This window comes from Oreochromis aureus, linkage group 2 (genome assembly GCF_013358895.1).
Source record: "Oreochromis aureus strain Israel breed Guangdong linkage group 2, ZZ_aureus, whole genome shotgun sequence".
Classification (NCBI taxonomy): domain Eukaryota; kingdom Metazoa; phylum Chordata; class Actinopteri; order Cichliformes; family Cichlidae; genus Oreochromis; species Oreochromis aureus.
Window position 1 is genome coordinate 13,326,395 of NC_052943.1, and position 14,049 is coordinate 13,340,443.

The window sequence follows — 14,049 nt, forward strand, 5'->3', positions numbered from 1 at the left end:
CAAAGGACTGACATACTACAGTTTGCAGTGACAGTTGGAGAGACTTGACCTCCCTAAGTGACCCCCGCCTGTATCCACTCACTCCAGCTGCAGCTGGTTTTCATAAAATAAATGCTGCTTGTTTAGCCTTGTCTACAGGGAGGAGACAGTTGATGAAACATTAATTTTATAAATGTCACATTATTTAATTTATTTACTTTGACATTTAAAATTAGTTAACTCAGCTAGCTGAGCTGCTCAGTGTGTCCAGCAAATTAGAATTTTTGCCCCAACATACTATAAAATTACCACTGGACTTGGGAACACCTTCATGTTCTACCAGAAGAGCTAGGACAGGTGGAGATGGATGTATGAACATCTCTGCTTATAGTGCTTCCCCCACAGTCTAAGCAGATTAGACAGGGATACACTGCAGAAACTGGATGGATGGCTTGATGGATGCATATTCAATGAGTTTGGGTTGAGATTCGGTCATTGTATATTTTGGGTGGATATTGCAGCCCACAGTAACTGGTCATTTATTTTCTACTGTAGCGACTTTTGGATAAGTAAAGTAGGTAGTGCTAAGCTGATGTTGTCAGTTTCATTGAATATACAGCTGAAAACTCATCTTTTTAAACTTGCTTTTGGTTGATTTTTATTTTTATGTTTTAGCTTCTGTGAAGCACTTTGTGACTTTTGTCTTGAAAGGCGCTATATAAATAAAATTTTACTTAACTTTTACTTTATAAATAAAGGAAGCAGATAATGGTACCTGAAAGAAGGCATCCACATGCTGTTTGGGTGCGTCATTTTTCAAAACAGGGTAAGTGTACTTCCCCATCATGTCATAGATTGCTCTGACGATGTCTGTCATCTCCTGTGAAACAGAACATAGACACCACGAGTTATGATGAATAAAACCTGACGTGGAAAAAAGAAGAAAATAAGACAAACCTCTTTGTTTATGTATCCATCTCTGTTGATATCATAGAGGTTAAAGGTCCACTGGAGCTTCTCGGTGACAGAGCCTCTCAGCAGGATGGACAGAGCTGTTACAAAGTCCTGATGGAGAAAGAAGCAGATACAGAATGACAAACTGAATAAGGGAGGTGTAGGGTAGGTGAGTATCAAAGAGCTGAGATGTATTGAGTGGAAATGAGTGAGTATAAAGCAAACCTCAAACTTTATGGATCCTGTGTGTCCTGTGTCAAATGCATTGAACAGGTAGTGCGCATAGGTGCTGGCATCTGCAGGAGAAGAAGAAAAAAGTTGCTAATACACTGGCAGGAAAATGTGCAGAGACAACGACGAACATAAATGCAAACATCACAGCACGCACACACACACACACACACACACACACACACACACACACACACACACACACACACACACACACACACACACACACACTTCACCTCCATGTGGGAAGAACTGGGAGTATATTTGCTTGAAGGTGTCTTCATTTACGACACCACTTGGACACTCCTGGAATGAAAGAGGGACAAAAGGACAAAGTTTAAGGGCAATGTGAAAATTGAACAAGCACAAAAAAGCAAACAGAGCACACAGAAGGATGTAACAGTGAAGAAGAAGGAAATTGGATAAATCCAGACTTGATGATGTTTGGTCATCAAAAAGCCATATTAAGGTTGCTTAAAATGATTACAGTCTAATTCCTGACAATCACCAAAGGTACATCTAATTACAGTTTCTGACTATCACAGCAGGGTGTCTCTTATGAGACTATTTTTGATAAAGAGCTTTAAGCTAAAGAATGCAACCTCCATATAAAATATACTTTACGACAAAAATCTGTGAAAGTAGTAAAGAACAAAAAAACCACAAAACAGAATATATCTGCATTAAAATGGTAGTGTTACAATTAAGTGACAAATGAATAAACTCTCCCAAAACGCAAAAAGGAACCTGGAATGTTTAATTTCACAACTTACTGCATGTTACTGCGTGACCACAAATGCAGACTGTACTCTGGCCCATTTATTTGCCTGTGAAAATTATTCACTCTCTCATGAAACAGAGTCATTGTTACTGAAATTAAATGTACAGACTTACACAAAGAAAAACAGGAGGCTAATAAAACCACTTTGTTTCACTAAAAGAAATGTAACAGTGTTGTGTACTTTGAATCCAGGCTTTGGCAAACATTGGCTCAGTATTAAAGAAGAGATTATATATTCTCCAAGATTTAGGTAAACTGGGTTATTGCACAGGCGTGCACGCAGCACTGCAGAGGAATTTTTTGTAAATCAGAGAAAGAAAAAAAAAAAGGTCTGCATGTCCACTATGATGACGGATGCTCATAGTGATCTCCACACCAATTTGTAGCTATTTAGATAGGTCAGATGGTAAAACCCATAGAGTGTATTTAAAGGTAGATGTTATGATATACCTGTCTCCCTCTACTTGCTGCTTGCAGTATAGGTTAAAAGCACCACCTCTGCTATCGACCGTGTATATGAGCCAATGCAAAGTAAAAAAAAATAATTAAAAACTACATAAATACAAATAATTCAAATGTCTTTTGGTACTGGGTGTTTTTCTTTGATTCAAACAGATGTTTTTATTGTTTATGCTCTCATACTCAAGTTACAGACAGTTAAGCAGGAGGAAAGTCGTGATGAAAAAACTGGAGGTGAAGTGTTGCAGTGCACTTTAACAGTCACTTACATTCTTGAAGCCCCTGTAGAGCACTTGGAGCTCTCTTTTACTGAAGTTGGTTTGAGCTTCTAGCTGGTCGAGGCCCTCCGGTCGATGGCAAACCATTGTCATCTCCAAGTCATCATCAGCTTTGTCTAAAGGGTAAAAATAATATATATATATATACACAGGGAAAAAAAATCAGTATTAAAGAGTAAAAGGATAGATGTAGGCAGGAAGGGAGTGACTGTTCAGATGAAAAGAAAAGGACAACATTGGCTCAGTGAAGTCATATGTATGCACCAGGTCTGAACAATGTTGTTGTCTTTCTGAAAAGCAGAATGATACACACTGTGACCAAAAAGGCAAAGGAGAGGGAGAGGAGAGGATGAAAGATGGAGGTGCAGAGAGGTAAAGGTCAGTTTCGCAGCTCTACGCTGCTCCTCTTACCGGCCCTATCATTAACAACTCATTACTGTCCTCGCTGGAGGGGAGGTTGAAAGAGGACACACCACTGACTCTGACATAACACACACTCACACACACACACACACACACACACACACACACACACACACACACACACACACACACACACACACACACACACACACACACACACACACACACACAAGGTGGTTATAGGTGAACACAACAATATAAAATTAAGACATTTTCTCTCGCCCTCTTTTAGAGACACTCATTTACACATTTAAACCAGTGAACAATTTCCCCCAAAGCAATCTACAATGTAATAATTATGCATAGTGTTATAACTGTGCATAATTTAATAGAAGTAGTAATAAAAATTCTGAATATGATAAAATGGTCATGGTGCCCCCGTTATGTTATCAGCCCACTGAATGACTGTTATCAGTAGGCGGCCTCCTCCACAAACTTCCAGGCTCAGTAGGAAGTTATCACCACATTTAATGGCGATCGTGCCGACTTGCTGAACAGAAAATAACAGGTGTGGAGTTTTTTTTATTTATTATTATCATTATTATTTTTTTTTTAATGCAAAAACATAATACAGAAAAAAAATGCTTGGGTTAAGTTTGTAAAATGGCCCATACTTCACTGTTTCCACTTTCTGCAGTACAACTAGCATTAAAATTCAAAGCTTACCAGATGGTGAGTCATGCTGTGTTCACATTATTCCATACCATTTTTTAAAAATATGCATATATGAGGAATATCAGCCAATATACACTCACCAGCCACACTGTTAGGTACAGTTATTCATCTGCTTGGTAACGCAAGTATCAGCCATTTAAACAGGTGTCAGTGCATTTACATTCCAACCAAAATATATAGAACAGCATCTCTGAACTCACAACACCCTGGCATTATACCACTGTTGGTGGTGTAATGTCGTAGGGGATACTTTCTTTGCACTAATTGGGCTCCTTATTATCAACAGAGCATTGTTTAAACTCCACCTGAGTATTTCTGCTAACCATGTCCATCTGTTTATCTGACCTTTATGACCAGGATAACACATACTGTCTCAGAGCTCAAATCATCTCAAATTGGTTAGCTGATATGAAAATGAGTTCACTGTAATCAAATGGGATTCATATTCACTGGATCTCAATTTAACAGAGCGCCTTTGGGATGTGGTGGAACGGGAGATTCACATCTGCAGCCGATAAACCTGCAGAAAGAAACTGTGTGATGCCATCACCTCAATATTAATAAAAAAATCTCTGAGGAATGTTTCCAGCACCCTTCTGAATCTGCGGCTAGAAGAATTAAGGCAGTGCTGAAAGCAAAAGGGAGTCCAACCAAGTACTACCAAGGTGTACCTAATGAAGTGTATCCCTAACAATCTGTATCGACATCAGCCACAAGAATCCAGCCAGGCTCTAATTAAAGCTGAAAAGGGCCATGGTGTGGCGTGATAAGATTCCAGCAGTAGACAATATTAAAATTAGCAAATGGCAGAAGCTAAATAAATAAATAAAGATGTTGCTTTTGTTGAAATAATGAGTTGCCGAGTTTAATGAAGGCTGATGTCTTAATGTCTGTCTGACTAAGCAGCATAAGAAAAAGATCCCATTAAAAGCTGATAAAATCCTCAGAAATGTTTGTTCTTTTAATTTATCCTCGTGAAATTTAGGCTGAAAAAAAAGGTAAATGGTCCTATTAGTAGAAGCCGCTATGCACTTCCGTGTGTTTGCATCAGTTAAGATCTATGAGAGATTGTAATTACCCAGTTTGTTTTTCATAGAAAATGATGGACCATTTCCCCTTTTATCACACTAGTCACTATCACTATCAAAGTCACTATTGTACCGATTGCTGCCCAGACGAAAGTTTAGCTGAATGTGTTTTGAACGGCAGCAGGCACAGTGACAGTGTCCAGCACAGGTACGAAGCTAAATCTTTTGAATGGCTCCCATTTAGCTTTAATTGGTGTCACGGGGTGCAAGGTTCACTCTGTCCTTGGCAGTTCACATTTTGAAACATTAACAGTTTTGAAATGAGACATTTTTATCTGTGTGACAAAACCATTAGTGGTTTGTAAAGCTTCATTACACCAGTCCCTCTTCAGTTCTATTCTCCCAGTGAATGATGGGTACTGAGATGGCGTTTCACTGAGCAAGGCAAAGACTGCTTTATCTCACTGCTAAATTAAGCCTGAGCCATCAGTCTAACTTGACAGATTTCAGATTCAGTATCCAGAACTTCACACAACAAAATAACAAAAGTTTGCCATCGTAGCTTAAATCAGCAGGTTTGAATTCTACAATCAGATATGATATAACGACTCTTTGGCCTGCTGACCCACACGTTTGTCAAATGTGGCCGTAGAGATGCTTTGAAAAGGTGAGAATAGTGTCATGTGCAATGATGTTATCTAACGGCGCACATGTCAATTTAAAGTATAAAAGTCACTATAAAAAAATAACAATAATTTATTTTGCGATTCAGTAAGGGCTTGCTGAATTGTGGTCTCACATTTTGTACTTTACGGGAGCAGTATGACTTTATGACTTTGTATAACTTATAATGTTGAGTTGTAGTCTCTTTATATAGCTCCTTACCCCTCCTCCCTCTTCGTGTTCAACACACACAAACACAGCTACCTGCAAACACACACATGCACACACGGTCACACATCACTTGAAGGTCATTTTCATCCCAGCAGATCAGACATTGTCAGCGTCACACTGGGGTACTGAGGTGTAGGTTCTGAGGTTCAGGCTCATACACAGACACACAACCACACACACACACACACAATCATGTGAATTCATCTGATAGGCCTCTAATGCCTAATCATACCAGCTCAGTCACCGTTATACTCCAAGCAAAATAACGACCAGACACGACATCCATATTATAGTAGTATCATATATAATTACAAAGGTCTGATTCTGTGCAGAGCTGGAAAAGCCCTTAGGCAAAATCTGTGATTCATGGACCTTAATATCAATACATCTAAGGTAAGTAAATTTAAAGAACAAATACCTCACAGATGAGATGGGGAAGCATTAGTTAACATTCATACACCTTTAAACAGTGAAATTTCCCCAGAGACTAAAAGTTACACTGATCATCAGAGAGAAATGCTCCCTTGTGGTCTTCATTGACTAAAATCATCCCAGTTTCTTCATTTCATTTCATTATGAAACAAAGTAAAACCAAATGTAGGGACATTTTGTAATATATCCAACACTGTGGCATTAATATCCATTTTAAAAAATGCAAACGTCAATTAACAACTCAGACTACAAAGTTCTGGAATTAATCCCAACACCAGTGTCACTGTTAACATATAGAGATTTTCTTAAATCTTGGTTTTCATTGAGCTGGCTGTGTGAGGCTCCGTTTTCTTTATAGTACATGACAGATAATGTTTCTGTACTGCAGCAGAATTATTATAAGTGGGAAAAGCAATGCATGTGTATGAGTCAACTGCAGATTCGCATCATTAAAATGAGCAGGAGAAATATATATATATATATATATATGCACACACAAGTCCTCTACAGCAGTTCCCTGCTATGAGTAGTTAATGACAGAAGTTCAGAATTCATGTGGGTAAGAGTGCAAATCTGACAACAGAACAGCCAGCAGCAGTTTGCATTTATTCACTGCTTATTTTTTTTATTTATTTCATTTATCCCTGTTTTCTTTTTGCGTCTTGAGAAAAACTATAACATTCGCACATTAATAACACGGATCTTCTTTGCTGGTTGACAGCCCAACAGCAGTGGAAACACTCTGACTTAAAGGTGGATGATAGTAGTATAATGACTCACCCTCCACAGTGATGACTCCCAGCAGGTGCAGCATTTTGACGGCCCCACAGCACAGCAGAATGATAGCTATAGTATGTAAACTGTTCTCACTCTGCTCCTCTCTATCCATTCTGATTATTTTCTTCTTCTCTTTGGACTCGCTGTTTATCCTGAAGCTTTCTGTCTTCAACTTTTCCCGTACTTCCTTAGCCCCTTCTGGTTTTTATTCCTTAAGATGCTTAACTTTGCACAATAAAGAAAAATTGAACTCCAAACTTTCAAACACTGTGGTTTTTCACTACAATCCTAAACAAAGTTGGCTTTTACCTCTCTTTCCTGCTCTCTCTCTCGTGATTATAAACTTTCCATCTATCTTGCTTTCTCCCACAGTGAAATCAGCACTCACCTGCTTCTCTCTGTCTCTGTCTTTTTATCCCCCCTTCTCTCTCCTCCCTGGGGCATCTTCCTCTCTTATCCTGACCTTCGCTCTATCCCACACACCCTCTCTCTCCCCACAGAGCCCCACTCCCCCCTGTATTACAGTAGGTGTCCTTCACTCTTCGGGGCTTTACAGTGAGCACACTGTAACAATGATAAACTCACCTTACACTGTACCACCATATGTGTTTGTTTTGTGACTGTGTACAAGTTCATGAACAGATCAGGACTTGATTAATGGCTCCCATTAAGACACACAGTCAGCTTCAAACAACAGACGGCCTAATTCACCACAAAGTGACTTTTCTAAACATACCTTTCATATACCGTACTCTATAATATAAACAGCACTTTGTATAAATCAGTACCTATGAATACAAGCAGTGAGAGAACATCTATTCTAATTTGCCCTGTGGGCTTTATAAAAATTGCAGCAAGCCTGAATAACAAGAGTATTGGGAACTATAAGAACTGCTATAACCTTTGTGGATCAGCAGGGGGTAGCAAAACCTAACACAGAGAACAGTACCATGATTGCTAAAAATGTGATGCATAGTTTAATGTTTAGCTTTCTCATAGAATATCAGTGCAGTGATCAATTTGATAAGCTGAACGAAGATTTTTGCTCAAATGCGATTTATTTTAATGCATCCACACAGTCAAAATCACAGTGAAATAAAGACTAAATTGTAAATTCTGTGCACTTAATGAGATGGCACTCATTTAAAGTCTTTATGTGTATGCAAAGAGGAGCTGCACTAGCCAACTGAGCTGAAGTACAGCCGTTGACTTGCAGACTGCAGGGGGCTCTGCCGTATCAAGAGGTTTCCCACAGAGTTGTCGATTGCAGGTTTGCTTTATTTACTGTTGTGAAATTACAGTAGCAGTGCTGGGGAAAATTTAATTTAGCGGCAAGAGTAGAATTTAATCCAATTTGTCAGACATTTGCTCATTAGTATAAATGATTAAGTGTAGTCTAAGTTGTGTTCATTAGCTGTCTTCACTGGGATTTTCTGTTGGGATATTATACAGAGGTACAGCGAAAGAACAAAGACCCTGCAACAGATGTTACACACCAATTCACAGGTACACTCGGACAGAATAACAAGCTGACACCAGATTATTAGTGGAAAGTTGAGAAGGCGTTTATTTTATAGCAGACAGAATACTAAACAGATTTTAATCTGCTGCAGGTCATTTCCCCCGCCCTTTAAGCCAAGTTTCTTTGAGAGCAGAAGGTTTTGAACAGTGACCAGATTTAGAATATCTCCTCTCTATGGCATCACGCAGATGTAAGAGCATAGAAAAAAAAAAAACTCAGAACAAAAGCAAACAGAGCAGTCTATAGCTTGACTCACAGGGACTACTTATAGTACACTGACCTCATTATTCTAAATTTTTGCCATAATTACAACAGCATAAATATGACAGAGGATAAGGAAATGCATAAAAGGTCTGCTTTAAAGGTATAGTGTGTAAAATATCACCACTAGATGTCAGTAGATTGCAGAAAACTGAAATCTGTTTTCTTACCCCTCCCAATTCGTTGTCTAATCCTAGATATAGTGGGCACTATAAGACAAAGATCTCTGCCTACACTCGTTTGTAGTGAGTGTAGGCTTTTATCCCACTGTTTACCTCAGCTGTCAATACATCTATTTAATCTGTAGGAGGCTATAAAAACTTTGAAAGGGGTCGACGAGTCAGTAAAACTCAGTTCTTCTCAATGACAGCGATGCTGAGGTGAGTTTTTGAGGATATTGTGAACTTTTCTGTCAGTAAGCACCGTTGTATTTGGTGTTAGCTGCTGTTAGCCCATATTAGCCCCTGTTAGCTGCTGTTTGCTGGCATTAGTGAAACTTTCTTTGAAGTGGCTTTAACAGTGTTGGACTTGGACAGTGAATAAACTCTCATATAATGTGAGGATGTAATCAAACTGTTTATCAGAAGGAAAGTGTGATTTTTAGGATACTTGAGCCCAACAATAGCTTGCATTAGTTTAGCTTATAAGCAGCTGTTTTTGATGTTTAGCCTGCTTGTTATCAGGGAGGTTGAAATGTCTAATCTGCTGACAATAAGTAATTGCATCAATACTGGGAATAAATAAGCATGTTTATGAATGTTTTTAGGTGTTACCGCCTTGAATTCAGTTTAGGAAATGACGCTTGAGGAGAGGAGGAAGATGATGAAGTGGAAATGAGGGAGGAAACAGCAGTGGTAGAGGAAGAGAATGACATAGTGAAAAAGGGCTGATGAAAATATGCTTTTACAAATATTAAATGGCCATAGATAGTTTGAAAGAGCTATTTATGAGTTATTTATGAGCTTTCACAAACTAGTGTCCTCTCCTACGTATGTTTGATGGCTTAATTCTACACCTAAGTCTATTAAAATATATCAATTTATTGCTAGATGAGATTGGTAGATACCTTTAACACGCTATCGTCTAACACTTCACTGAGTGAAGCTGTCATAGGACAGGTATCAATCCATCACAGGGCTTCATATGATATATTCAGTGAAATAATACTTTTTCATGGACAACCTACCATTAATCCTTTGAAGCCTATAACTTCAACAATAACTGAGTTTACTAACAAACAGCTAACAGTTTCCATTTGGCATATGCTCACCATCTTTGTTTATGCTCACGTGCACACACCCACACACAGTTGGCAAGCTCCGCGCAGGCTGTTAGGAGTTTTTACTGATGTACGAGAGGATGGAGACAGTGTGGAAAAAACAAAGACAGAGCAGCCTTATACAAAGGTATTTTCTAATTCTACTAACTACAACTGTTCGATTTGGCAGGCATTTCTGTTTGGGAATACAAAACAATACAGCACTCATTTTCTAAATTAATGAAAGATCTTTAACAATCCTGTCATTTTCATAAAAATCTGCCTGAATCAGTAAATGTTTCTCAAAGAGAAAAACAGTTTAATACATTTAAAGAAGCAGAGGACTAATAGATTTTGAAGCAAAGAGGAACACGCTTCAAAAACACAGGAACACACACAGACTTACTAATTTAATACTAATTCTACTCCACTGTAGCTAATCCTCTTCATCCAAGCAGTGATTTATAAGGTACAGAGACAATAAACGTGCTCAGTGAGAATTTCACAATCTAAATCATTTTGGACACATCAATACACAGTCACAACATATACTGAATTACAAAGCTATTATTGATTAGTTTTGCAACATTACAAAACAATAAAATATTTCTTTGTACTTTGGCTTGACCACGAGATAGTGCTACACTGTGTTGAGCACAGGATCTGAATATTTGAAGGCAATGCTACAGTGTTCTTGTTTGGTTCCCGATCAAAGGAAAACACTGAGCTTGAACATTATGCTGCTCCAGTAAAACAGAAAATGAATTACTAGAAATAGACTGTGTACACGAGTCTGTGTGATCTTCTTCCTTTGTTAGCAGTTAAGATATCCAAGGTTACTTTTAAGTTCATTTTGCAATGTAAGTCATTATAACATGTCTACAGATGTAAACTAACATTGAATTTTGGAGATATCACCCAGTTCTACATATCTAATCCCAACTCATTGTCTTTACTCTACATAGAGTTCAAAACCTCATCGTGAGCCTTTGGGGGATTATTATCAAGTGTAGAAGAGGTTTCTGATTCAGGAAACCTCTTTTTAAACACATGGAAGTGCGGAGTGGTGAAATATATCTGGTCATATAATTTCTGTAAAGTTTTCATTGAACAGGTGAGGTCCAGAAACCTATATCATCCATGTTCCACAACAAAATCTGCAAACTTAGCAGATAAAGAAAGCCTAAATAAACCCAACCTAGAAAGCAACCTCGAGAACTTCACTTCCATCTGCTGCATAACCTATTATAAGCTGTGGTGTCTGACAGTGACCAACAGCCTGAGCCCTTTTCTTTCAGAGCTTGTTCAGAGTGTTAAGCGGTGGCCTGAGCTGCCAGCAAAGAAAGACTACCTGTCACTCTCCCCAACAAGCACTCTATCACAAAAAAGCCCCTCTTACATCTGTACACACCCTCTTCCTAAAGCCCATGAAGAGGATTTAATTCCTAACTTTCTCCTGACCACTCCTGCCTCTGGTATTTAATGCTGCGCTAATTTCTTCTGCATCTCTTCCTTTCTTCTGTTTCCCACTGATTCCTTCTTTCTCCTCCATTTCTTATCTCCCTCCCTCTGCCAAACTCTTCTCTCAGTCCGCCACTCTATCTACGCCATGCTCTCTCTTTCTCTCTAGTACCGTGTCCTGTAATCCTTGCCAAAAAGTATGTCATTTGCATAATCTGAATTAGCCTAATCTGTCATCCTGGCCGGCTAGAGAGGAGTTCTTCTTACCGGCCTCTGCATGGTGGAGCGTGCTTTCCAAGAAAGAGGCAACTTAAATAGCTGCAAGCAACAGTACAAAAAGCTGAATATATAATCATGTTTCACGCAGTGAATTTGAGCCCTCATTCTGAGACATATTGTTTTCCACAGTCAATATTCAAGTCATGGGACACAAGGCCAATCCTTTACTGGCTTTTCAGTGCTTCACTGAAGGTCCAGTGACTTGTTATGGTTGGACACACACATAAACACAGAAAAATAAATTTATCCAGTCACATGGGCTAAAAACAAGGCAGAAATACAGAGTTATTGACGAACAAAGCATTTAAGCACCCGTGTGTGTAAAACAACAAACACTCACACACATCACTGCTTGGATACTGACCTTCAGCCCGCTGAGGGAGGACTGTTTGGATTGCTAAAGTATGTCCAAACAAACACAGGAAAGTGTGTCACTTTTTTGGGGGCTCCTGTTGATTATGTTTAGGGAGAGGGAGTTATAAATACGGCTCATTTAGACACACATAGCAGCACGCCAATATTGATTTTTGAGTAAACATATGTCTAGACTCCGAATCTGCAGAACACACAAACACATACACGCACACACACACAGATACACACACACAGGCAGAGACACACTGCTGGATGCCAAGAGGATGAGGATGATGAGATGACTTAATAAGCACTCACACCAGCTAATGGGAGTGTGGGTGATGCAGAAAGGGAGCAAATGAGAGAAAGAACAGCAGCATAAAAGTGAGAGGGGAGGAAAGGAGCGGTATGGAGCAGATTATGATGGTGGTGGCGGCATGTGAGAGTGTGGTGGGGAAAAATTAGAAGAAAGTAAGATGAAGAGGGACAAATGTGGGAGGGAGAAAGGGGGGAAACAACTGGGAGTAGAAAAAGCAGTGGGGGGGGGGGTAGATGTGAAACTAAAAAAAAATACAATAAGAGGAAGAGGTTCAGGGGCTGGTAGGGATGAAGCAACTAGCAAAACAAAAGAAAGATAAGAGGAAGAGAGAGATTGACAGAAAATAAAAGGATAGAGGGAGATTGAGACAACATTGCTGCAGGGAGTAAGTAAGGGAGGCGGTGAAAAATGGAAAATTCGCCAGGGAGTGGAAAAAAAATGCCAGGTGAAAATTCTTCTGGAGAGATGAGTTGTCAGAGGCCACCGCAACAGATGAGGAGGAAAACAGGAGCGAGCCTGCCAGACAAAACCATGCAGACAAGACAGTAGGAGAAAACTCCCACCAGAAACAGCCTGTCAGACAAAAAGAAGAAAAAACAACTTGGCAGAAAATAAAGGAAGTTGAGAGAACAACACGCAGCCCTGATGAAAACAGACAGTCCAGACGGGCATGTAAATATTCAAGCAGGTGCAGGACACGAACGCGGCGAGGGTATTTTCTGTCATGACACAGGAGTGATGAGCTCATGCCCAGAAGATCAATCATGTAGAAATTTAATCTCACAACATTATAGCCATGCACTGTCCCCCAGTTTCAATGTTGCTGTCAGTGTTGTGAGGATAAGTTATCTGCAACACCACAGCAAGAAACGGGCGCCTGCATACATACAAGCCCCGCCGCACTAATCCCGCATAAAGCTAACATGTCAGAGCAGGAGAAAGATGCTGAAGTACCAACAGCTGAATTACAAACAATTCTCCCCCCCTCCAAACCCAAATAGCTTCACGGCTCCACATCCCATTCTTTTTTATCTCTTCGCTGGGTATTTGTTGAGGTAAAAAGACTTGTTTTCATTTGCAGCAAGAGTCAGATTTCATGCGTTTCCACAACTTAAGTGCATCCACAACCACCTCATTTTTCAAAATAGCAACAAATTTACGCCTAGCTTTTTTTTTTGTTTTGAACACCCTTAGGGAAAAGTGTTTGTTTGAGCTAGTGGTGGAGTGGAAGAGCTTATTCAAAAGATGAAGCCAGCCATATGCACTGATTTGGAAAAGGTCCTGCTTGGATAGAAAACTGATAACACTCTGCCTCGACAGATAAGTTTAAATGACTATTAATAGGGGGTAGGGTAGGATTTTTTTTTCTGTCTGGCACTGATCTCCTGCTCACTGTGCCCATTCATTGTAGTAGCCACATTAGATTTGTAAGACTTACATAAATGAGGTTTACAGGATTTCTTTTTCGTTTTTAGAATGAGTAACGAGGGAGTAAAACATTTCTTACAGGCAACAGGTTTTCATACATCCCGCTTCTCGCTTCATCTGCAAATTTGCATCTCTCACTATCTGAGTCTCTTTCACATGGCCTTGACTTACTTAGGAAAACCCCAATCTCATCAAAAAAAAAAACCCCGAACCCCACCCCACCCACCCCAAAACCCACATCTTTTGTTGCCATGGT

At 39.5% G+C, this 14,049-nt stretch overlaps 1 protein-coding gene across 4 annotated transcripts in view; it reads right to left on the reverse strand.

Moving 5' to 3' along the window:
- LOC116335026 (Kv channel-interacting protein 1) overlaps positions 1 to 14,049 on the reverse strand; it is a 29,426-nt gene that overhangs the window by 2,332 nt on the left and 13,045 nt on the right. For all 4 annotated transcript variants that reach the window (XM_031758649.2, XM_031758715.2, XM_039618456.1 and 1 more), the window contains exons 2-6: positions 2,674 to 2,798; positions 1,401 to 1,470; positions 1,159 to 1,229; positions 937 to 1,044; positions 755 to 859 (exon numbers count right to left, since the gene is read on the reverse strand). In XM_031758649.2, the coding sequence (XP_031614509.1) occupies positions 755 to 859; positions 937 to 1,044; positions 1,159 to 1,229; positions 1,401 to 1,470; positions 2,674 to 2,798 (479 nt within the window). The remainder of the gene's footprint in view (positions 1 to 754; positions 860 to 936; positions 1,045 to 1,158; positions 1,230 to 1,400; positions 1,471 to 2,673; positions 2,799 to 14,049) is intronic.